This window comes from Dreissena polymorpha, chromosome 6 (assembly GCF_020536995.1).
Source record: "Dreissena polymorpha isolate Duluth1 chromosome 6, UMN_Dpol_1.0, whole genome shotgun sequence".
Classification (NCBI taxonomy): Eukaryota; Metazoa; Mollusca; class Bivalvia; order Myida; family Dreissenidae; genus Dreissena; species Dreissena polymorpha.
In genome coordinates, this window is record NC_068360.1 from 103129537 (window position 1) to 103156136 (window position 26600).

The 26600-nt window shown below is 35.6% G+C and overlaps 2 protein-coding genes across 5 annotated transcripts in view; one reads left to right on the forward strand and one right to left on the reverse strand.

The window, feature by feature from the left end:
* The window catches only part of LOC127834926 (U2 snRNP-associated SURP motif-containing protein-like), a 36378-nt gene extending 10873 nt beyond the window's left edge, over window positions 1–25505 (forward strand). For all 4 annotated transcript variants that reach the window (XM_052361052.1, XM_052361054.1, XM_052361056.1 and 1 more), the window contains exons 7-23: window positions 787–952; window positions 1888–2090; window positions 3338–3381; window positions 5554–5658; window positions 9128–9194; window positions 10299–10495; window positions 10853–11015; window positions 12470–12549; window positions 13137–13224; window positions 13866–13970; window positions 16900–17086; window positions 20547–20663; window positions 22139–22214; window positions 22792–22939; window positions 23932–24042; window positions 24342–24460; window positions 24922–25505. In XM_052361052.1, the coding sequence (XP_052217012.1) occupies window positions 787–952; window positions 1888–2090; window positions 3338–3381; window positions 5554–5658; window positions 9128–9194; window positions 10299–10495; window positions 10853–11015; window positions 12470–12549; window positions 13137–13224; window positions 13866–13970; window positions 16900–17086; window positions 20547–20663; window positions 22139–22214; window positions 22792–22939; window positions 23932–24042; window positions 24342–24460; window positions 24922–25036 (2091 nt within the window). In that variant the 3' untranslated portion in view covers window positions 25037–25505. The remainder of the gene's footprint in view (window positions 1–786; window positions 953–1887; window positions 2091–3337; window positions 3382–5553; window positions 5659–9127; window positions 9195–10298; window positions 10496–10852; window positions 11016–12469; window positions 12550–13136; window positions 13225–13865; window positions 13971–16899; window positions 17087–20546; window positions 20664–22138; window positions 22215–22791; window positions 22940–23931; window positions 24043–24341; window positions 24461–24921) is intronic.
* Window positions 1–26600, reverse strand: part of LOC127834929 (uncharacterized) — a 438004-nt gene that overhangs the window by 117054 nt on the left and 294350 nt on the right. The window lies entirely within an intron of this gene.

The window sequence follows — 26600 nt, forward strand, 5'->3', positions numbered from 1 at the left end:
TATACTTAAGAGTACTTTTAAGTAGTATACAATGACCAATTTGACCCCAATTCAGTTAGATGGATGATGTCTGGGATAAGTTAGAAAGAATTGTCTTCATTTTAAATTATTCCCTGTCAAAGGCAGATGGATATAGAATTGGCGTTGTCCATCTGTCAGTCTGTCTATCAGTTTGTCCGTCTTTCGGTCACAAAATTGTGTAAGGGCTATATCAAAGAAACTACATAAGATATCAACATGAATTTGCATGGGTTAATAGATATCAATGGCGGGGGATACTTATCGATGTATTTGCCTGTTTTAATTAAGGTCTCTAAAACAAACAGTTGAAAATTGCGTAAGTGGGAGATTGACCCAAAATTGATGGTTTGAGTCCTGTGCTGCAAAACAACATTAAAATGTATGTTTTATTTATACTGTTCAATTTTTGCAATTTCAGTGACATGTCTAAACTTTACTTTAGATTGTAATATCCACAGCTTATGAAATGTTAAGATTGTGGCACATTTTATTTTTCCAGCTACACCTCAAATCTAACTGGGGAAACCAGGCTAAATTCATGTGGGTTAAGTGTTATCCTTCATAAGCCTGTTCAGTCTGCACAGGCTTATCAGAAAAGACACTTTCTGCTTTAATTGTATTTTTCTATAAAAGGAAGTCTTCTATTAGCGAAAGGCTAGTTTTTACAACAATTTATGCAGAGGCATTGAGCCCTGTTTTGCTAGAGAGTGGCTGAAATGTGTTGAACTATCATATTGACAGTCTCATATTGTTTTTTTTACGCAGATGACAGAAAAACAACTTATGGAGTTGTTTGGCAGATTTGGACCTTTAGCTAGTGTTAAAATTATGTGGCCTAGAACGGACGAAGAGAAATCAAGGGGGAGAAACTGTGGATTTGTGGCTTTTATGAACAGGAAAGATGGAGAAAGAGCCTTGAAACATCTCAAAGGTACCCGTTTAGTGTCAAATGTGTAGTTTACTTTCTGATCATGCTTGTGATATACATGTAGTTGAAATTTTGCTTGTGATACATGTATACATGTAGTTGTGCTGACCAATTGTGTACAAGTAAGATAAAGAGAATGCATGTTTGTCTTGAAGTCATTTTGGCTTAATTGAGAAATGAAATTAAATAATCAATAATTGAATTTTGATTTTATATTGAACAAAAAATTAATATTCAAAATAGTCCTGTAAGTATCATTAAGATAATTATTGCTCCAAATTAGTTTGGAACACACTGTTACATCAGGTAACACCCTTTCTGAAAATTTTCTTTAGCCAAACTTAACTTAGTTTCTAAAATTTTGGATATTGTGTGGCTTTGATGATGAAAAAAAATTGCCAAATGTAAATTTCCTCAGCCAAATGTTCAGGTTGGTAGCCATATGCCAAAGGCCAGAATAAGCGTAAATTTAGTGCTTTTTAAGCATGACAGAAAGACAATTTTACTAAATGATTACAATATAAATTTGAGTATTGATCTGGGAAAACTGGGCTTGTTGCATGTGTATAAAATGTCGTACCAGATTAGTTTGTGCAATCTGCACAGGCTATGAAAAGCTGACACTTTACGCTATTATTGAATTTTTCGTTCAAAGGCAGTCTCTTCTTAGCTTGAGTCCTGTCCATGCAGAAAGCACAGGCTTATCGGGGACGAACCTACTCACATGCATTAAGCCCCATTTTCCCAGAGTGAAGCTCTATTGTTTCACTGCCATATGAACATGTTACTTTATACAAACCAGACTCTTTGTTAATATTAACATTCCAGTATTGCAGTTTTCTAGCACAATATGAATGTTTAACCTTTATAAATAACATGTTTTACCTAAAAAAAAATGACCGCATACTCATGCACAAGCCGTCTAATGTCCAACACAGGCAGAGAAATAGGTGGTTTTGAAATGAAGCTAGGTTGGGGCAAGCCCGTTCAGATTCCCCCACACCCTGTGTACATCCCGCCAGCGCTTGCGGAGCTCACCCAACCCCCGCCCCCCTCGGGGCTTCCCTTCAACGCCCAGAGACGGTCTGGGCAACCACGGGGCTGGTATGGGCCACCGGCCAACCGGGACGAAATGAATAAGGTAATGGTTAATGCAGTCAGGTGATGCTTTTTATTCCCTTGTTTTAATGAAGTTGCTGCATAATAAACAGGCATGAGAATTGTACTCTTTTGAGCTGATGTTTGTTCTCTGCTAAAATCGCTCATTTTTAAAAGTTTTAGAACTTGGTAGGTGCTGTGTGTAACCTTAAATTTCATTTGCCAATTCAAAACATGAGAAATGTACTCATTTGAGCTGATTTTCCTATTTGTTCTCTGCTAAAACTGATTGTCTTAAAAGTTGTAGAAATTGTTCAATGCTGTTTGTATTATAAATTCATTTGGAATGTGATTAAGGGATTTCAGTTTTTGTTTAAAGTTTCAGTTCTCATGCCTGATTTTTTCAAATGTGAAACAGAATCCTTGATTAAAATATTTTTTAAATGTGTGTGTACATAATACAATTGATACAGCTAATGTATTTAGAGAAAAGTTTTTCAAAAAGTAATGAATTGATACACACATATTTAATTACTTAGTAAAACAATTGTTAACACCTAAATACACAAATCTTTAAAAGAAGAAATTTATTTTAGACCAATAGTTTAAAGAATGATTTAGTTCTTAGTATTTTCTTTTATTTCGTATAACTGTAAAAACCATGTATAGGACACATTTTTTACCAGAATATTTCAATCTAAATAATATGTCACAGCTTAAATGCAGGTAGATTCTTTTTCACATTATAAAAATATGGCTCGATTTATTGTATTATAATATATATGTATATGCAAGGTAGGTATATTCAGTTAGGGTCAATATCAAATAAATCAGTTATATATACGTTATACATTTTATTAATACGAAAAGACTTATAATTGCCTATTTTGTTGGTAAAATGTGTACATTTTAATGAACTGAGGATTTTTTTACGTTAATTGAATTTTTTAATTTCACTTAGTAGAAAGTAATTGGTTTGGTAAATAAATGTTAAATTTTATAAAATTAAATAAATAAACAATTACGGTGGAAGTGATATGCTTGAATATATGTTGATGGAACAGCTGCGATAGGGGAACGTTTCAATAGGATTTATTATCAAGTACTTATGTGTGTAAAACACATCTGTGATTACAATGCTTATTTTATGTAATTATGATAATGCGATATTTGCAAAAAGACTCGCAAAAAATAATATATTGTTCGATATAATAATTGTGAGAAATGTGCTTGGTATGTTTGGACATTAAAGTAATATTTAATATCGTTTACCATGATCCATTTCTCCAGACGTTATCGAAAGCCGTCATCAAAGTGGTTATTCCTACAGAAAGGTATTGCCTCTTATTATTTTATCTAAATCAATGATTGACAGATAATTGCTGTTAAAAGTTGTTCTTCTGTTTCGGAGAGTTTCAAAGTGCAAAGTCCTTGCATTTCTTTCAAAATATCCACAAAAACATACTTTCTTAAATTTTCTTAAAGCAGTAGAAACACCAAACGTTTTTTGTTTGGATTTTTTATTCTAAAGACATTTAAATATGTTTCATAATACGGCCAAAACAATCTATTTTAGTTGATCAATTGATCAATTTTGACTTATTCCATTTGTTCCTAAAATGTATGTTTGGAGTTGGCAAGGCAAATTTTTTTAGTTAAAAAAAAGTTTTAAGGTAGTAAGTTATTAACTAAGACCTTGATGAGATGGAGCATACAGCGGGAGGACAACGGCAAGAGAAGATTGGCGAAGATTTCCAACATTACAGAATTTCTTATCAAATGTTTGCTTATAATGTTGTGCCTAATATATGAGATTTTTGTTGGGCAGTTTTGTTATCCTCTTAGAGATATTGGATGTTAAAACTAAGTTATCAGATGATTATAATTGGTTTCAGAAAAAATATTTTAATTGTTAATATAATAAAAGTCATTTTGTTGTTGATTTTAATTTTGATTTATTTTTTGCTTAGCAGATTGTCCAAAATATAATATATTTTGAAACAATGTAAAAAATATGCAAGTTTAAGAAGTGTGATCGATAAGTGGAATCAATGTGTGCAATTGTGATTAATGTTTGATAATGGGAAAGTTAAAGAAGTGTGTTAGTTTGATCAATGTGTGTTTGGTGACAGTTGAAGAAGTGTGATCAATATGTGCAAGTTTTAAAGTTGAAGAAGCGTGATCAATGTGTACAGGTTTAAAAATTTGAAGAAGTGTGATCAATATGTGCAAGTGTGAAAGTTCAAGAAAGTGTGATCATTGTGTGATAGTGTGAAAGTTGAAGAAGTGTGATTTATGTGTTTCAATGGGTAAGTTTAAGAAGTTATCACTGTGTTCAAGTGTGGAGGTTCTTATTCTATCAATATGTGTGTGAATGGTGAAAATGCTTTTAGTTGGTTTTACATGTAGTGGGCATCAAAACTTGATTTCACATTCTGAAAGATATATTTCATGTAGACTGCATAGCATGGTTTATGCAAAAATGTGTGTGTAGTACTAGAATTTAATTAAAAGATCAAAGTCATGTATTGTAAACATTATGAAAATAACTAAAGTCCCATAACATTCTTTTTATAAGAATTACTGAGGAATTATTTAGTAATGTGACATGTAAATACAAGCATATATTATTGTTGCTCTAATGTCTTATTGGCATCAATTTCTCTGGATGTGTTCTGTCTACAGCAATGCAACAGATAATACAATTGAATTCTGCATAATTTGATATATCTGTCCTGTATATGGGCATTTTGCCGTATTGAAAATGTGAAGTATTGTTCTTGGTCATATGATACTGTAAAGCAGAACAAATATTCCTTGTTGAATCTAGTTTGAAACAGTTTTAAAATGAGTACATGATTTGTTTGTATAATTATGAGCTTGTATGAATTTTGCACAATTGTATGCAACCCATATTAAAATACATATGTTTGTCTTCTTTTATGAAAAGTATGAAATTTTTAAGATGGAAAACTTTTTATTCTATTGTCAATATTTATTTTAAGGCTTTTTTCAAAAATCTGTTGTGATAATCTTTTAACAATAAATTGTTTGAATATTTACCAAAATCAGCTTTCAAGACAATGACATAAAGCTATTTTTTCTCACTTGCATATCTATCAATTATATTTTTTAAAGTCTCAAGGGTGGAATGCCCATTGACTGTGAAGTAAATTTTTCATAATTAATTGAAGACTTTTCAACACTTTGTGAATTTCCTGTATATTTTTTATTATTTTTTATACATAACTGTATACTGAATTACAATCTTGACCCAATGGGAAACATTATTTTTTGCTAACCAAACCATTGTTGAGTACAGGGGGAAACATACTGATTCTTTGCCTTCTTACCCATTGATGAGTACATTAATCAATATTTGACAACCTTAACATGTTTTTGGGGGATTTTTTTGCGGGGGGGGTAAATTACTAAACAAATGAATTCTTGATCTGCCTGCTGTTGAGGCAGTGCTTCGTGGTGCGATGAAGTTGGACATATTTCAGGAACCTGCTCTGCATAATTCACCGAATGGTAGAGTTCGTTGTCCGGGAAGGGCCCATGTTTGAAGCAATGATAATGAATAGGGAAATAAATAATCCCATGTTCAAGTAAGTATCAGCGAAGCTTATTTATAAACATTGTTTCCAAGTTTGATTCCAGTTTGTCAATTAATATATATGTATGACATTATTTAAAAAGTAAAAAGATAGAATTACAATAACACAACGTTAACATATGTCTTCCCTTCATATCTTATGTGTTCCCTGTTTTTAGCTCACCTGAGCACAACGTGCTCATGGTGAGCCTTTGTGATCGCTTTTTGTCCGTCGTCTGTTGTGCGGCGTCAACATTTGCCTTGTTAACTCTCTAGAGGCCACATTTATTGTCCAATCTTCATGAAATTTGGTCAGAAGATTGGTTTCAATGATATCTTGGATGAGTTTGAAAATGGTTACGTTTGCTTGAAAAATATGGCTGCCAAGGGGCATTTTTCCTTATATGGCTATATATGGCTATAGTAAAATCTTGTTAACACTCTAGAGGCCACATTTATTGTCTGATCTTTATAAAACTGGGTCGGAAGATTCATCCCAATAATATCTTGGATGAGTTCTAAAATGATGCCGGTTGGTTAAAAAACATGGCCGCCAGGGGGCGGGTCATTTTTCCTTATATGGCTATAGTTAAACCTTGTTAACACTCTAGAGGCCGCATTTATTTTCCGATCTTCATGAAACTTGCTCAGAAGATTTGTCCCACTGATATCTTGGATGAGTTCAAAAATGGTAACCTTTGCTTGAAAAACATGACTGCCAAGGGGCGGGGCAGTTTTCCTTATATGGCTATAGTAAAATCTTGTTAACACTCTAGAGGCCACATTTATTGTCCAATGAAACTTGGTCAGAAGATTAATGCCAATAATATCTTGGACGAGTTCGAAAATGATGCCGGTTGGTTTAAAAATATGGCGGCCAGGGGGCGGGGCATTTTTCCTTATATGGCTATATAGAGTAAAACCTTGTTAACACTCTAGAGGCCGCATTTATTGTCCAATCTTGATGAAATATGGTCAGAAGATTTGTCTTAATGATATCTTGGATGAGTTCGAAAATGGTTACGTTTGCTTGATAAACATGGCCGCCAAGGGGCGGGGCATTTTTTCATTATATGGCTATATAAGGCTATAGTAAAATCTTGTTAACACTCTAGAGGCCACATTTATAGTCAGATCTTCATGAAACTTGGTCAGAAGATTTATCCCAATAATATCTTGGAGGAGTTCAAAAATGATGCCAGTTGGTTGAAAAACATGGCCACCACGGGGGCGGGGCTTTTTTCCTTATATGGCTATACATGTAGTAAAACCTTGTTAACACTCTAGAGATCACTTTTATTTTCCGATCATCATGAATTTCGGTCAGAAAATTTGTCCCAATGATATCTTGGATGCGTTCGAAAATGGTTTTGGTTGCTTTAAAAACATGGCCACCAGGGGCGGGGCTTTTTTCCTTATATGGCTATAGTAAAACAGGGGGAATGTTTGTGATCGCTTTTTGTCCGTCGTCTGTTGTGCGGCGTCAACATTTGCCTTGTTAACTCTCTAGAGGCCACATTTATTGTCCAATCTTCATGAAATTTGGTTAGAAGATTGGTTTCAATGATATCTTGGATGAGTTTGAAAATGGTTACGTTTGCTTGAAAAATATGGCTGCCAAGGGGCATTTTTCCTTATATGGCTATATATGGCTATAGTAAAATCTTGTTAACACTCTAGAGGCCACATTTATTGTCTGATCTTTATAAAACTGGGTCGGAAGATTCATCCCAATAATATCTTGGATGAGTTCTAAAATGATGCCGGTTGGTTGAAAAACATGGCCGCCAGGGGGCGGGTCATTTTTCCTTATATGGCTATAGTTAAACCTTGTTAACACTCTAGAGGCCGCATTTATTTTCCGATCTTCATGAAACTTGCTCAGAAGATTTGTCCCACTGATATCTTGGATGAGTTCAAAAATGGTAACCTTTGCTTGAAAAACATGACTGCCAAGGGGCGGGGCAGTTTTCCTTATATGGCTATAGTAAAATCTTGTTAACACTCTAGAGGCCACATTTATTGTCCAATGAAACTTGGTCAGAAGATTAATGCCAATAATATCTTGGACGAGTTCGAAAATGATGCCGGTTGGTTTAAAAATATGGCGGCCAGGGGGCGGGGCATTTTTCCTTATATGGCTATATAGAGTAAAACCTTGTTAACACTCTAGAGGCCGCATTTATTGTCCAATCTTGATGAAATATGGTCAGAAGATTTGTCTTAATGATATCTTGGATGAGTTCGAAAATGGTTACGTTTGCTTGATAAACATGGCCGCCAAGGGGCGGGGCATTTTTTCATTATATGGCTATATAAGGCTATAGTAAAATCTTGTTAACACTCTAGAGGCCACATTTATAGTCAGATCTTCATGAAACTTGGTCAGAAGATTTATCCCAACAATATCTTGGAGGAGTTCAAAAATGATGCCAGTTGGTTGAAAAACATGGCCACCATGGGGGCGGGGCTATTTTCCTTATATGGCTATACATGTAGTAAAACCTTGTTAACACTCTAGAGGTCACTTTTATTTTCCGATCATCATGAATTTTGGTCAGAAGATTTGTCCCAATGATATCTTGGATGCGTTCGAAAATGGTTTTGGTTGCTTTAAAAACATGGCCACCAGGGGCGGGGCTTTTTTCCTTATATGGCTATATATGGCTATAGTAAAACCTTGTTAACACTCTAGAGGCCACATTTATTGTCCAATCTTCATGAAATTTGGTCAGAAGATAGGTCTAAATGATATCTTGGATGAATTTGAAAATAATTATGTTTGCTTGAAAAAAATGGCTTCCAAGGGGCGGGGCATTTTTCCTTATATGGCTATAGTAAAATCTTGTTAATACTCTAGAGGCCACATTTACTGTCCGATCTTCATGCAACTTGGTCAGAAGATTCATCCTGATAATATCTTGGACAAGTTCAAAAATGATGCCGGTTGGTTGAAAAACATGGCTGCCAGGGGGTGGGGCATTTTTCCTTATATGGCTGTAGTAAAACCTTGTTAACACTCGAGAGGCCACATTTATTTTCCGATCTTCGTGAAACTTGGTCAGAAGATTTGTCCCAATAATATCTTGTTATCTCAGGTGAGCGACTTTGGGCCTTTCATGCCCTCTTGTAGTATTATTTATTATCATGTTGAGTAATAACAATAAAATGTTTTCTAAAGAAATACCAAGTTTCAAATCTTTATTCTGTGTTTAGTGGTCATTATATGCAAAATGAGAGCAACCTTTTTACTCATAAAACGTCTGTCAGAAAAAAGTGCTCATAAAAAGTTGGTTTGATTAAATTTGACTGACTAGCTTGTCTTCTAAGCATTAACATGTCTTTTGCTAGTTATTCATTTATTGTTGTATGACAACCATTCTAAACCATTATTTGTTGGGGATAACCTGACGGACCCTACCAAGTTGCCCCTTCGCAAATTGTGTTTTAAAATTTGCATAATTCACATGATCATTTTTCAGGTTCCTGTTTGAAAATCAGAGCCCAGCACATGTGTACTATCGATGGAAACTGTTCTCCATATTGAATGTAGGTAGAGTTTGGTAAAAACCTTTAATGTACATGAAATTGCCTGCATATATATATATATATATATATATATATATATATATATATATATATATATATATATATATATATATATATATATATATATATATATATATGCCAATCACTGACTTTGAATCACCTACAGAAAAAAAGTTAATTCGAGAGAATTTTTTAACAAAATGTTTTGAGTTGAAAAACTTGAAGCAGCATACAAATACATTCTTAATCAGTTTCCCTTGTTTAAATTAAAAAAAAAAAGATTCTGGCATATCACTTTAAAAAACATAATAGCACGATACCCCAGACTTTGGTGGTCAGAGTATGAAATAAATATGGCCTTCAGTAGAAGATTAATTGTACTAGTATTTCAATAAGGGAAATATCTTTAATGATAAATCCCACTGGGCACTGCTAAAAAGAGACGAATTGTAAAGCCCAACCAGTCTAGTAATATTTGCCGAATCAAAGATCTCTATAAGCTGTCTTCCTTTTTTGCGTGAAAATGTGCAAAGATTATATTTATTTTCTCAGACAAGAGCAGACAAGATATTGGAGCACCCCACTATTTTGCTGTAGATCTTTCTCTTGTAATATGAGCCCTCTTCCAGATGGGAGCTTTAAGTCGTCTTATATAAGCCTGTGCAGTTATCGCTGGCTAGTCATTGACAACACTTTCCACCTAGACTGGTTTTATGCGTAAAGTTTCGTCCATGATTAGTTTGTGCATGATTATTCAGTATTACACTTTACACACATGCTTTGCATGCTGGGAAATTTGTCGTCTGCTAAAATGTCTTCTGCTGAATTTCTAAAATTAGCATTTTCTTTGAATTTTTTTCAAAGAATACTATCAGAATCACGTTCACGTATCACGTTCTGTGGCATCTCATCTGGATCCAAACTGTTTTCAAAGGCCTTCAAAATTCGGTTCCAGGACTGAAAGGGTTAAGCCCAGTATTCCTAGTCTGTTGCTCATATTGACCAGTCCAGAAGGAAGCAGAAGAGGGGAGCAAACCATAATGCAGCACCCATCTTCTTTGCTGTCAATCTTTCTCTGTTTCAATATTCTCTGCGGTTTTCAAGGGAGACCAGCCATACAAATGGCGCCTGGAGGAGTTTCGCATGTTCAAGGGCGGGTCACACTGGAGACCCCCGCCTCTCAACCCCTACACCCAGGGGATGCCCGAGGAACTGGTGGACCCCGGCGACCTAGATATCATACCTGAGGAACAGATACCTGACAACTTCGATAGCACCAAGAAGGGGAAGCTCACAGACAGGTACCTAATTTAACAGTTGTTTTTGCCTTTGTTGGCCCCCCACCGGTGTAATCCGTGACCTTTATATGTGTGCAACCAGTCCCATTTTGTGTCCATGTGTTAAAAAGACTTAACCCTTTACCACATAGATACATATTTTGACTCAGTTGTAGTCCCTGAGAAACTTAAATTTAATTAAAAACCTTTCTTACTAGATTAAAGTTTCAAAGGCTTCATTTCCAACCCTGAGAAACTGATGAGCAGCAAACAGCATAAAACCTGAACAGACTGTGATTTACTCACAGGCTGTTCAGGTTTCTTTGCTGTTTGCACCAAGCCATTATCCAGCTTGGTTGATAAAACTTTCTCCCCATTCAGTCAACGTGACCGGCTTGAGGACATGCTAAGGGAGCTCACTCCGGAGCGTCCCAAGATCGGTGAGGCGATGGTGTGGTGTCTGGACCATGCTGACTCTGCCGAGGAAGTGGTGGACTGTATAGCTGAGGCCCTGTCTATACTGCAGACTCCACTGCCGAAAAAGGTGCGTCATTATTAGTTTGTTTTCTGATGAAACTAATATCTGTTACGAAAACTGAATTGTTTGAGTATGTTTCATATTCACAAGTCATAAGAATATCTATTTTTTTCAAGTCTTGAATGTAGAATATTTCTTATACGTAAATCTTGCATTAAGAGTATTCCCTATTTTCAAGCCTTATATTTAGAAAACTCCCTATTTTCAAGTCTTTTCTTAAGAATTTTTGCTATTTGCAAGTCATGTAGTTAGAATCTTGCCTATTTACAAGTATTGTATTAAGAATATTCCCTATTTGTTAGTTCTGTATTAAGGATATTTCTCATACTTCAGTCTTTAATCAAAGAGTAATATTCATTTTTCTCCAGTATTTAGTCTTCAATAACATTGGTGTTTGAATATGTTTCTTGAATATTTAGTTGGTATTGTTTGATGTCATGGTGAGGAACTACCAGTTAGGATTTTTTTTTCCCAAGCAAATTAGTAATACAAATAATCAAATCAGTAAGATTTTGATTAAAACAAAAGCACTATTTCATTTTGTATGTATATCCCTGACTTTATGTGGAAATGTTAAGCTGAAGCTTTGGCATTTTTTTCAATTGATAGATTACAGCCTGTGTATGTGTAGTATGTGTGATGCACAATTCGATGAAGCATGTCATTTCTTTTCTCTGACCCTAGGATAAATGTTATTTGCCATATAAGGATTAAAACTCTGCTAATTCTCCCAATTTGACCGGTACCATTCCCAAAGTGGCGAGGAAAATTGTTGTATGGGTAACATGGGATAGGGCATGGAGCAGTAGATGTCATATGTTCAAGGGACACGGGTCTTTAAGTGCCCCCCCAAAAAATAGCATCTTGTTTGATGCTGTTTAAGTTTAACATGTGAAATGCCATTAATAGGTTTGTGTTGAGAGAGGATCAGACCTGCTATACATGCAGTATGCAGCATTCAAAAAGGAAATGAGCCTCGCCTTGGGAAAACAGGGCTTAATGCATGTTCGTAATGTGTCTGTCCCAGATTAGCCTGTGCAGCTAATCAGGGACGACACTTACCGCTTAAACTTGATTTTCGGTAAGAAGGGACTTCCTTCAAACTAAAAATACCTTACCGGACTGCACAGGCTTATCTGGGACAGCACTTTACGCACAAGCATTAAGCCCAGTTTTCTCAGAACAAGACACATATATAAGTATCATCCCAGATAAGCATGTGCAGTCTGCTCTGGCTAATCAAGGACACACTTTGCGCCTAGACACGATTTTTGTTTGAACTAACTTCCTTTAAATGCATAAAAAAAAGTGGAAAATGTAGTCCCTAATTATGCCGTTCATTTAACCCCGTTTTCTCAGAACAATTCTCAGATTGAATTCTTAGGTGCTTGTCTAAATTGCTTACATGATTTTTGATGTATTATGTAGGTTACATAACACCTGGTTACTCTGCCTTTCAGATCGCCAGACTGTTCCTGGTGTCAGATATCCTGTTCAACAGTAGTGCTAAAGTACCAAACGCTTCATTTTACAGGAGACAGTAAGTAGTTTTAAATTTTTTGTCCCCTACCGGTTTCACCGGAGGGGACTTATGGTTTGCACTCCCTCTGTCAGTCAGTCCATCACACTTTTCTGGATCCTGCGATGACTTTAAAAGTTTTTTCATGAAACTTGCAACATGGATGGATGGCAATATGGACATAATGCATGTCATTTCATTTTGTTCCTACGTCAAAAATTGTGGTTGCTATGGCAACCAATTTTTTTTTTAAATATGAAAATGGTGGAATTTCTGACAATGGTGGAGCCGGTAGGGGACCATGTTGCTTGACAATAGCCTTGTTTATACATGTAATGGTGTGATACATGTAGTAATATTTGACTACTTGCATATATGTTTGTTGTGAAAATAGGACAATTTTTTACGTCAGATAATTGATTTTTATATGATACCCATTACCAATTATTGATCTATTTTACTTTGCAGATATAATTGTGGTGTATTTTTATCTGCTTTTAGAACATTTGTGTTGGTATTTGTAGCATTTTCTCTCGACCCTTATCTAACATTAATGTATAATCTATCGTACTTGTACAGTGAATTGTGTATTTTAAATTGTATTCCAGATTTCAAAGGAAACTCCCAGAAATATTTCAAGATGTCCACGAAACCTATGATAATATTGATGGCAAACTGAAAGCTGAACAATTCAAGGTAATACATTGATCACTGATTGTACTTTGAAAGGACCTTTATGTACTTTAAAAGGACCTTTAAGTACCTTAAAACAGAGTTGCTCAGGAAAATTGCTTAAATTTTTGTATAGCTATAAAAAAGGCAAAAAAGTGTAGATGTTTCTGAGTGCCCTTGAACTTTCCTGATTTTATGATATTGCCATAAAATGTTCCAAGTTTGTGGAGCAAACAACTTCATCATTTCTCAAGTGATTCATTTCAAACTTAAAATATTGCATAATGTTGAAGTTGAGATGTGCTTGTCACAACTTTGATGCCCAGTGATTGACTTTCCCGAGTTATGTGCCCTTGAACCTAGACTTGGGTCATATTACCAGGACGGGACAATGTGGTGCTAGAATTAATGCTGAGAAAATTGGTAGACATTTGAAAATCTAATTTATTGTCATGGCCATTTGTAATGTGAATACATAAATATTTTTTTTGTTAAATATACTTGTGTCAACAGACAGAAACCATACATTGTGATTTAAAAGCGGAGGAATTGTCCAGCTGTCTTCAGACAGTGCTTGTTTTTATACAAAAAAGTCTTCCCCATCAGAACTGGTAAAAGGAACCTATAGCAGGAATAGAACCTTACATTTGTTACCGTGCTTTCAGCAAAAGGTGATGCTGTGTTTCCGTGCGTGGGAAGACTGGACAGTGTACCCCAATGATTACCTGATCACCCTTCAGAACATCTTCCTTGGCCTCGTACCCAAACAGGTAACAGCTCTTCCCCTGGCTAAAAATGTGAAATTGAGCCTTGTTCTGAGAAAACTGGGCTTAATGCATGTGCATAAAGTGTCATCCCAGATTAGCCTGTGCAGTCTGCACATGCTAATCAAGGACAACACTCCGCTTTTATGACATTTTTATGACCCCTTTTGAAGAAAAGGGGGTATATAGTTTTCGCACTGTCAGTCTGTCACAGTTTTCGTGTCCGCTCTCTAATTCAAATAGTTTTCATCCAATCTTTACCAAACTTGGTCAGAAGTTGAATCTAGACAATATCTAGGTCAAGTTTGAATATGGGTCATGCCGGGTCAAAAACTAGGTCACGGGGTCACTTAGTGCATTTCAATAACTTCTATCAAAGCGTTTATTGGGGGCATATGTCATCCTATGGAGACAGCTCTTGTTTGTTTAAGGAAGTCTCTTCTTAGCAAAAATCCAACTTAGGTGGAAAGTGCCATCCTTGATAAGCCTGTGCTAATGTGGGACAACACTTATCCCTTTGCATGCTGGGAAATTTGTCGTCTGCTAAAATGTCATGTGCTGAATTTCTAAAATTAGCATTTTCTTCTATTTTTTTCAAAGAATACTATCACAGTGTCCGACAAATCCATTGCCCGAAGCCCGGGGGCTACCGAAATTTTTCATCGGGCTACTGAAATTTTCCAGCTGACGCCCGCCGGGCTACTATAAATCTATAAGAGCGGTAGCCCGGTTTATTGACAGACATACGTAGAATAAACACGCTGACCATGTGTTTGTACACTGTGTATTGCTTATAATCCGATAATAAAGTGCAATCAATTATCTAATCAGTCACCGATCACTTGCGGTAATGTCTTAAACAGTAACTATGTATTTTAATCATCCAATCAGAATCAACATTTGTCGTCTGCTAATAATATAATGAGAGCCGGTTGGATAGTTGGCGCACATGAGCAATACATTTCGCAGTTTGGAATTCTTTGTTAACCGCAACAATGAGTAATAGCGACAACGTTTTTGATGTCGTTAAATATCCAAGGACGCCAAACATTAAATAAATCAAAACAATAGCGGACTCTTCAAAACGGTAACGAAACCGAAAATGAATATTAATGACAACTTTGTGAACGCGGTTAACACCTGCTAATTAGTTTGCATTGTCAATTAATAATTGGATTAATCGACTGTTAATCAATAATCCCATATATGCCCGATTTAAATTTTTTAAACCAAATAATGGATGGGTAATATAGACGATAAGAGTCATAAACAGAAACTTTTGAAATTTTCTAAAGTGTCAAATGAATTTCGGCATATGGTTCTATTTAAAGATATGATGAAATAAGCTCCCAATCAGGACCATTAAATTGCAATATGCGTAAATAACCTGCCACGGTTTGCACGCGTTGTGTACAGCTTTTTTAGGTTACAAAATTCTACATTTAAGAAATGAATTTCTTTGTCCTGTTAAAAGCGCGCGAAAATTGGCGTGGGTGTATTTATTTGTAAATAAAAATTTCGTAGCGGGTACAACAATGAGATCATTTAATTTCCATTAAAAGTTTCGTTGTGAATTTCAATTAAAGTGCCCGGGTATCTCGCGAATTATTTGGTATTGACATTTTCTCTTTATAAAATATCATGTAAAAACGCTGTATCGTTACCGTTACGCTGTATCAGTTCCTTCATTATTGAAACAATTATTGTATTGTATACTGACTGCACACAAGTGTTGTAACATACGGATGCAATACGTAAATTCGGACAGTACTACGGTTTCTTATGTGTAATTAAAGTCGGACACAAGTAAATAAATGATTTAATACTCTTGATTTCTTGAAACTCGGTATTTGTTGTTAAAAAGGGCAATTGCATTGATTAACACCATACGAGTCAATCTATTGATCATCTAAACGCTTTATTTACGTTTACGACTTAACATGCTGTCCGAATTTAAGTACACATACATGTGCACAATGTAGTATATGATATTCTTTGGTACATTTACATTTTAGTACACGGTGCCTGTACTGTAACATTAATTTACGATATTGACTGTGTACATCAGACTACTTGCTGTTTTATGTATATGTATGTATACATATTATGTATATGTAAATGAAGAAATAAAATAAAGATGAAAACCTGCCTCTTATCATTTTGTAGGAAAATTTTATGGGCTACCAAATATTTTTAGTGGGCTACCTGAAAAATAACAAATTTGTCGGACACTGCTATCAGAATAGCAAACAGTTTGGATCCTGATAAGACGTCTCATCTGGATCCAAACTGTTTGCAAAGGCCTTTAAAATTCGGTTCCCGCACTGAAAGGGTTAACGCACATGCATTTTGCCCAGTTTTCTCAGAAACCACTCAATTATGTGTGTTATTCTAGCTATTTTATGAGTTTTTATGAAGAGAAAGTTGTAGCCAAATAGAGTTTTGCAAGTTAAATGGGTCAATGTGTAGCTTTTGACTTATATGGCAAAAAGCAGAGTAACGGTTGTGAAATGTTTTAAGTGTTAACTTACAGAAATTAGATAGCCCTGTGCAAGTACATTACCAAATGGGCCGTCACGTGTCATCTGATCAAAGACAACCCCACCTTCACTTTGCTAAAACATTTACTTCTATGGCATTTCAATACATGTAAAACTTCTCAAATGTTACCCATTTCATTGTTATAAAACACAAACCAACCGTCATGTTGCAAATATGTTAATTTCCACATCATTTTAATATTTGTCATCCCTTTCCTGCTCAAATGAAAATTGAAATGGCTATACGCAACCAGCAAAAACCAGCCTCTGAGTTACTCACAATCTGTTGCGGTATTAGGCTGTTTGCTATTCATAAGTATCGTAGGGTTCAATTGAAGCCTTTTAAATGTGATTCTAGTATTAAAAGACAGGTCGTAAATTGTATTATTATTCAGTTGGGATCAAACACCCCGAAAACCCCTTTACCCGTGGGCCCAGACCTGGATGGTGAGCCCCTACCAGACCCGGACTTTGACGGGCTCCCTTTGGTTGACCCTGACCTGGATAAGGACCCGAGGAGGTCACAGAGGGTGGAGGACCTAGATGGAATGCCTCTCGGAGAGGACTTAGATGGCGAACCTTGTATGGGCAATTTGTATATCTTGTTTTTTTCTCTAGTTTTTAAATTGAATGAAATATGATTTTGTTATGTCTTCTTTTTTTGCTTGATTGTTTACATTAAAATTGAAAGGAAATTTTATATTTTGAAGACAATTTTTTTTTATTTCTTTTAATAATTTTTAGCTCATTTATTTTTTGAAAAAAAAATATGAGCTATTGTCATCACCTTGGCGTCGGTGTCGGCGTCGGCGTCCGGTTAAGTTTTGCGTTTAGGTCCACTTTTCTCAGAAAGTATCAATGCTATTGCATTCAAACTTGGTACACTTACTATCATGAGGGGACTGGACAGGCAAAGTAAGATAACTCTGGCATGCATTTTGACAGAATTATGTGCCCTTTTTATACTTAGAAAATTGAAAATTTTGGTAAGTTTTGTGTTTAGGTCCATTTTATTTCTTAAGTATCAAAGCTATTGCTTTCATACTTGCAACACTTACTAACTATCATAAGGGGACTGTGCATGCAAAGTAATGTAACTCTGACTGGCATTTTGACACAATTATGTGCCCTTTTAATACTTAGAAAATTGAAAATTTTACTCTTACCTGACATACCACAATAGACTCCACCCAAACCATCCCCCGTGCCCTCCCCCCCCCTCCGAACCCCCCCCTATTTTTTTTTTTTAAGATCATCTCACAAATGACCACCACACCCTCACACTATACTATACCCCCCCACCACCCCACCCCCCCCCACCCACAAATTGTTTTTTTTTTGACAAGATTAAAAAACACAAATATTTATTTTTATTATTTTATGCTTGAAATACCTTCCATCGCACCCAAGAATACCCCCCCCCCACCCCCCACCCCCCCGAATTCCCTCCCCCCCCCCTTTTTTTTTTTTTTTTTTTTTTAAGATCATCTCACAAATGACCACCACACCCTCACACTATACTATACCCCCCCCCCCCCACCCCCACCCCTCCCTGAATCCCCTCCCCCCCCCCCTAATTTTTTTTTTTAAGATCATCTCGCAAATGACCACCACACCCTTACACTATACTATACCCCCCCCCACCCCCAATTATTTTTTTTGAAACGGTTAAAAAACACAAATATTTATTTTCGTTATTTTATGTTTGAAATACCGTCCAACCATCGCACCCAAGAATACCCCCCCCCCCCCCCCTATTTTTTTTTTTTTTTAAGATCATTTCACAAATGACCACCACACCCTCATACTATACTATACCCCCCCCCCCCCCCCACCCCACCCCCCATTTTTAGCTCATCTATTTTTTGAAAAAAAATTATGAACTAATGTCATCACCTTGGCATCGGCGTCTGCGTCTGCGTCGGCGTCCGGTTAAGTTTTGCGTTTAGGTCCACTTTTCTCAGAAAGTATCAATGCTATTGCATTCAAACTTGGTACACTTACTTACTATCATGAGGGGACTGGGCAGGCAAAGTTAGATAACTCTGGCGTGCATTTTGACTGAATTATGTGCGCTTTTTATACTTAGAAAATTGAAAATTTTGGTTAAGTTTTGCGTTTAGGTCCACTTTTTTCAGAAAGTATCAATGCTATTGCATTCAAACTTGGTACACTTACTTACTATCATGAGGGGACTGGGCAGGCAATGTTAGATAACTCTGGCGTGCATTTTGACAGAATTATGTGCCCTTTTTATACTTAGAAAATTGAAAATTTTGGTTAAGTTTTGTGTTAAGGTCCATTTTATTCCTTAAGTATCAAAGCTATTGCTTTCATACTTGCAACACTTACTAACTACCGTAAGGGGACTGTGCAGGCAAAGTTATGTAACTCTGACTGGCATTTTGACAGAATTATGGGCCCTTTATACTTAGAAAATTGAAAGTTTGGTTAAGTTTTGTGTTTTGGTCCACTTTACCCCTAAAGTATCATAGATATTGCTTTCATACTTGGAACACTCGCAAACTATCTTAAGGGTACAGTAAAAGGACAAGTTGCATAACTCTGGATGTCATTTTTACGGAATTATGGCCCTTTTTTGACTTAGTAACTTTGAATATATGGTTAAATTTTGTGTTTCGATCCACTTTACTTCTTAAGTATCAAGGCTATTGCTTTCAAACTTCAAATACTTTCATGCTATCATGAGGTTACTGTACCTGGCAAGTTGAATTTTACCTTGACCTTTGAATGACCTTGACTCTCAAGGTCAAATTATTAAATTTCTCTAGAATTGCCATAACTTCTTTATTTATGATTAGATTTGATTGATACTTTGACAAAACTACTACTGACATACCACAATAGACTCCACACAAACCATCGCAAATTTTTTTTTAAGATCTTCTCACAAATGACCACCACACCCTCACACTTTACCCCCCCCCCCCCTCCCCACCCCACGTCCACCCCCCAATTATTTTTTTTGAATGGTTCAAAAACACACATATATATTATTATTATTTTATGTTTGAAATACCGTTCAACCATCGCACCCAAGAATCCCCCCCCAACCCCCCCTTACCCCCGATATTTTTTCATTTTTGGAAGATTATTTAATAAATGTCCACGCCCCCACACTATACACCCCTATTCACTCCACCCCTCCCTCCTTTGTGATTAAAAATGAGAGTCCCTTCACCTTTAAAAAGAAAATAGATGAGCGGTCTGCACCCGCAAGGCGGTGCTCTTGTTTAATAAATGGTTTCATTAGTCTATCTGAATTTGTTCCGTCAACATAATCTCATTTGCCCCTTTGTTAGGTATTTTATTCCTCGTATTAAATTAAAAAAAATTCCCTATAAAACTTACTTATATTGTCTCTTAGAATAACATATTAGAATTCCCAGAATCCAAGCCATATAGCTATAGTTATATTTCTATTTATGTAATCAGTTCTGTATATTTCTATTTTGAAAGTGTCTTTAAAATAATTTAAAATTAGTCTTCAATTTAAACTTTTAAAAAGTACTTGCTAAGCCTTAACTTGTTAACCCAAAACCAATAAACAAATAACAGTTTAGTACTGTTTTAAAGAATGCTTCTTGGAAACGTTTGTATAATTTTTTAGTCTCTTGTCTTCATTTAAAGTCAACATATAATGCTTTCAATGAGTAACAGATCCAGCCCAATCAACATTCTTTAGAACTTGCTGGACAAACTGAAGCATGGAGCTTGATGCAAAATATTGATTCATTCATAATTACTCTCTAATATTATAGTGAAAGTCTGGGGGGTTCAAATGTAATTGTTAGAGTAAAGTGCATTTGTAATAAAGCTTAGCGTTGCTGTGTTGCATATTGTAACATTAAAAACCAAAATCAATATATTTCCCTATTCAACTGAGCTCTATGGTTTTAACCTTTGTAAATATAGTATTGAAAATGCAACTCTTACTAATAATGTATTTGTTAGCAAAAAATCAAATACGCCAATTCCCAAAAAGTGATTTTTTTATACTGTATAATGTGCATTAATACAGTGCGTGTGATAAAGCAAGAGGAGAAGGAGGTAAAGGAAAGGAAAGATGATGCTGGTCTGAACAAGTTTGTGAAATCAAAGTGGGAAACTGTGGATGAGACGGAACTGGAAGCCCAAGGTATGTTCGTATTTTATGCTTTCCTGAGATTTATTGGGAAATATCAGTGATTTAAAACTGGTATTCTCTGTTTGAAACAGTTAGAAATAACAGTGACAATTATTGGTTATTTTTATGCCCCTGTATAGAAAGATCGGGGGTATAATGTTTTTTGCCTGTCTGTCTGTCATTGTGTCAGTCAGTCAGTCAGTCAGTCATTGTATGTGTGTGTAACAAAACTTTAACCAAGGTTAAAGTTTTACAATAACTTTTGCAATATTGAAGATAGCAACTTGATATTTGGCATGCATGTGTATCTCATGGAGCTGCACATTTTGAGTGGTAAAAGGTCTAGGTCATCCTTCAAGGTCAAAGGTCAACAAAAAAAGCAGGGCATTAGGGGGCATTGTGTTTCTGACAAACACATCTCTTCTTTCTGTTGTTGTTTTTAAGTCATAATGTTATATTTCCCTCAAAATTCTTCAGTTTAAATACTTTGAACATGTGAACAATTGATGGAAAATCATTAAATGAGGAGATAATTAGTTGGATTTGGTGATCTTTGTTTCTTGTGAATACAAATCTAAGATAAACCAACCCAACAAATATTTTAAGTATTAGCATTTTCAAATTCTACATACACAAATATTGTACACATATTGAAATTAATACGAGTCACATTTCAAAGACTTTGTGTTTTAGAAACAAATTACTCTTTGTACAATATGTACGGTAAGTTTATTGAATTTTAAATGCAATGCCAGTCTTATGTTTGTGAAAACAATTTATTTCCTTGGTTATTTTTAGTATGTATCTTATTTAGCATAAATATTCAAACCAGGATTATGTACTTAGAGGAAAATAAATGTTCCTTGTTATGAGAAAACTGGGCTTAATGTATGTGCGTAAAGTGTTATCCCAGATTAGCCTGTGCAGTTCGCACAAGCTAATCAGGGACGACACTTTTCGCCTGAACTTGATTTTCAGTAAGGAGGGACTTCATTGAAACTAAAAATACCATAAAAGCGGAAAGTGTCATCCCTGATTAGCCTGTGTGGAATGCACAGGGTAATCTGGGACAACACTTTACGCACATGCATTAAGTCCAGTTTTCTCATAACAATGAACATTTATTCCTTCTCTGTAGTTATCTAATAGCCATGATTTACACTATCAATTATTACTATTGGGTAATCAACACATGTGTCGCTGAAGCATAGTGGATATAGTGTTCGTCTAGCCAACAGGTCATGGCTTTGATTCGCACTGTGAGAGCAATCTTTAGATCTCCCCCAAAGACACCAAGTACTGATTCTGCAGAGGAAACAGACTAATGACCAATAAGCCTTAGGGTTTGGATGCAATTGTGCTAAAATAGATAGGTTTATAGGTTTAAACCAAACTTCAAACAAGCACATCAAAATCTCAGTTAGTTTTCTCTTAGCCATTACGATGTCAATAAATACCCATTGAGATTATTGTTTTCTTTCTCCCAGCCATGACGACATCCAAATGGGACATGTTGGGTGAGGAAGACAGCAAGCAGGAGAATGAGGAGGACCTCGATGGAGAGTAGGTGGCACTCTCATTACCGTAGCTACCATATGAGTTTTCTGGGATATTTGAGCGGAATGCATTTGCGTAGTTATCCCACATTAGCCTGTGAAGTCCGCACAGGCTCATTAGGGGCAACACTTTTTGCTTTTATGGAATTTATACTTACGGGAAATCTCAGACATCAAGGTTAGACTGAAAGTGTCTTCACTTTACACACATGCATTAGGCCCAATTTTATCAAAACAAGGCTCTTAGTTACCATAGTATTTCTTTTTAGTACAATTGTTTTTTATGGTCCTGATATTTTTACAAGTCTGCTATATGGGAATTTCAGCTGAAGGTTACAGTTTTCATATTGAAATAATACTTGTACTACTTATGAATGTTGTAAAAACAAATAACAATACAAAAAATATTATTTAATAATGAAACAGAAATTAAAATATTTATCCTTGTGTGTAAGCATCGGTATTAAAATAATTAATCTTTTTTGATGAAGTGAAAGATCAATATGTTAATGAAGCAAGACACTTTTTGGATATCAATATCTTTGTTTCTATGATATCAGTGCTTGACATTTGAATTTCTGAAGGCCAATAGAGGAGGAAAACTTGGACGGTGAGGCAATGTCGGATGGTGACTATGATGACAGCCGCAGTGAGACATCGTACGGCACGCCCAGGCAGCAGCAGTCTCAGGAGATGTCTGAAGAGAGAAGGAGAAAACTGCGAGAGATTGAGGTGAGACTGGTGACTGTAAAAATGAGGTCAATAAGTGAATAAAGACTCAAAGGCCATTTGTGGGGATTGGGCTTGAAATGATGTATGAAGCCATTCTTCCCTGCCTCTCCACCCCACCCCTTGTCTGATTCAAGATGGGCTGTTGTCAGTTTCTGGCATTAGTATGTGCACGTAGCACAAGTAAACCAGCTTACCCAGTGAAAGGTTAACCCTTTACCTCTTAGATATGACGAGTTTGTAGTCTCTTACAAAGTTTAATTAAAGACCTGTCTTACTTGATTCAAGTTTTAAAGGTTTCATTTCCACCGATAGCTACTAATTAGTAGCAAACAGCGTAAAACCCTAACAGACTTCAAGTTACTAGCAGACTGTTCTTGTTTTATGTTGTTTGGAAAGCCATTTTCACCTTGCTTTTAAGTGGGAAAGGGTTAAGTGACTCCTTTAAAACAAATCAAACAAACTTACAAAGGAAAATCACAACATTTTGTGTTTCAAAAAATATGTATGCTTCTGTTTCTGCAATTTTTACTGACTTCTAGAGGGTTTATTTACAAGACTACTTAGTTTTGTGGCTTTCCACATTTCTTTATTGTATGTTTCAAAGAGGAATTTATAGATTGTAAGGGAAGCAAGTGCTGTTTACCTCCTATATCGTTCTGAAATGGGGTTTGGACCTCACATTACACTGACATGAGTGTTGTGTTACTATGAAGGATTGATGTTTGTCTTGTTGTTGTTTTTTTAAGTTGTTGTGTCAAAATTTATTATAACCTATATACCTGTTTTTTTTTATTATACACTGGTTGATAAAATGTTGTGTTATTCATTGTTCGGATGAAAATGTTTTTACATTTGAAAGACAACAGCAATTTGTTGTATTTGCTGCATGAATGATCATAATAAGTCAAAGGTGAAGGTTAAATTGTGACATTTGTGAAATCCAAAGAATGATATTCAATTATGAAGGCATACATTACTGAACGTTATTTTAGGTGAAGGTGATGCGTTACCAAGACGAACTTGAGGCGGGTAAAAGGACCCGCAAACCGAATATGTCAATCGCGGAACAAGTGGAGAATCATCGCAAGAAACTTGTTGCTAAGGTAATGAATATTTTATTTGATACATTATGTCAGCCCTAAGAATGTGATTAACCAAAAGCAACAGGATTTACAACTAAGTTTACTTTGTTTGAAGTCTGTCAAATACTGATAATTGTTAGCGAATGTTTTGACAAAACATGTCTGTCAGATAATCACAAGCATTTGTAGTCCAGTTTAAATGTAACAAAATAGTGTAAAAAATGTGAAAAACGCAAAAAAATTTATAAGAAAGTCCATCAACAGTCATAGATTAATTAAAAAACCCACTAAATCCAACACATTATTCTAATCTATTGAAGGAATTCAGTGAATCCCCAAGCAGAGACAGTAGGAAACGACACAGGTCAGGGTCACCATCAGCCAAACACGAGGACAAATACAAATACGAGGACAGTCCAAAACGAAAACGAGCTAAAAGGTATTTTACAGTAGCTTGTGCTGCCTTTCCCTTCTCACTGTACAAGCTGGTGTTGATTACTAGAAAGTCACAACTGATACCCTGAAGGCAATGCGTCTTACAATTGTATGTATAAGACGGTGTAATCACTGACAGCTTGTAGTAAATGTATGTAATCTGTAGACCAAATGTCACTCTATCACATCCTCATCACTTATTACGTGTAGTATGTCATTTAAGTCCAAGTTTATGTATTTGAAATGATAGTTATGCAGAATTATTTGCTAATTACACATTTAAGTTTTAGCACGTAACTGTGATAGTATAATAACAAAGATTCATAATCTGCCACTTTACATCTCAGTAACAGCATATAAACCAAACTGACAATCATACAATTTTTTAAGTACAAGAAGAGAATAACACTTCGAGAAAAGAAAAGCAAAATGTATTCACTTGTTTAAAATGTCTCTATGTTTCAGTCCTAAAAGGTCACGCAGGTCAAGATCAAGGTCAAAGTCAGGCATTCGAAGGTCGAGGTCACGCAGCACTAGTAAACAGCGGCGGAAATCTAAGAAGACCAAGCACAGAGACTGATTTTGCTCTTAAATATTTCTATCTCTATCATTAGGACACTATAAATACCATTGAATTGTGTGACATTGCATGTTGTGAACTGCGGCTGTTTGGATGATGTTTTGAATGGAATTATTATGAAATTGATAATGGTTGAAATTTGTTTGATCCACATGTGCTATTGTATGGAGTGTGGCGAGTTTGCCTATGGGAAATGTACATCGTCATTTTTGTTTGAAATATTCGTTGCATGTGTATGTATTGAACAATCATCATGAGATCACATGTTGCTATCTGCATGTGTGAAGTAATTAATATGTACAAAACCGACTTACATAGAAATAGGTGAATCCCATGTTATATTTCACAGTCGATGGTTGTATACCTTTGAAACTGCTCATCTGACACATTTGTACATAACATAAGCGACGTGGCTCTTTATATGAATAATGCATTATGCGTTACTAATAAACATTATTATGATAAACAACATTGTTCTTTTTAATTTATTTGCAATGAACTCGCAAACTTGTTTGTCATTGAAACGGGTATGGTGTAGTGCACAACTTGAAATCTGACAGATGACGTAAGATAATTGCTATAAAAGGGTTAATTTTATCACATTAAACCAGACGTGATATCTACCCAAATGAGTCTGATCAGTGAAACGCTCATTAAAACGAGATGTCTTGCAAAGAACGCCATGAAGAATGTATTTTCTAGCTTGATAACGCTCGACTAGTATTTTCACTGAAACTTATTCATAATGAATGGAATACCAAAAGATGTTAGATAAGACATACTTAACATGGAAAAAACAGACGGCTTTCCACATCTTCGTCAGTACGAACACGTGCATGTTTATCTCGAATAATACATGTGTTAATAGCTAAAGTTTAATCAAACACACTTAAATAGAGACATTTCAATAATCTCCGTTCGGAAAAGTATGAGGGCTCAGGTACATTTTTGTGTACATGTAGGTGACGTGAAGTTCTATAATTATAATTGCGTGTAAGATAAGAATCCCAAATATTTACACGTACATATGTTTTTCCAGTCGTTTACTAAATTTAACTAGGGGGTCACAGGTGATCAGATTACTAAACAATCGAAGTGTACTGGTGAACAAATATTTACGAATACTAAACTTAATAGTTATTACTGATAATCAATAATGACTCGTATACACCATTTATACACCGGAGTATTCGCCTTAATTATAACAGGTGTCTTTATATCATTTAAAACAACTATTTTTCAACATGACGGAAGTGACAACCGAAGTTATTATTTGGGTGGAGACGACGCTGCATGCGGGAAGACGGCCATTGACTTAAAAAAATTCATAGACAAGGTAAAAATTTATGATCGTATGTGGTTGACTTGCATAAGACTGCAATCTTCTAGTGTTATCGTTGTTAATGCTTAAATGCGGATGACTAATTTGTTGATGTTCTGTTTTGCACGTAAAGCAATATTCAAACATTTCAATGAAATACGAAATGACGTGGTTTTTCGGCGTTTCACTTAATATGTCAGATTGAACCCAGTTTTCGCCACTGTCCTACCTCCGCATTCATTT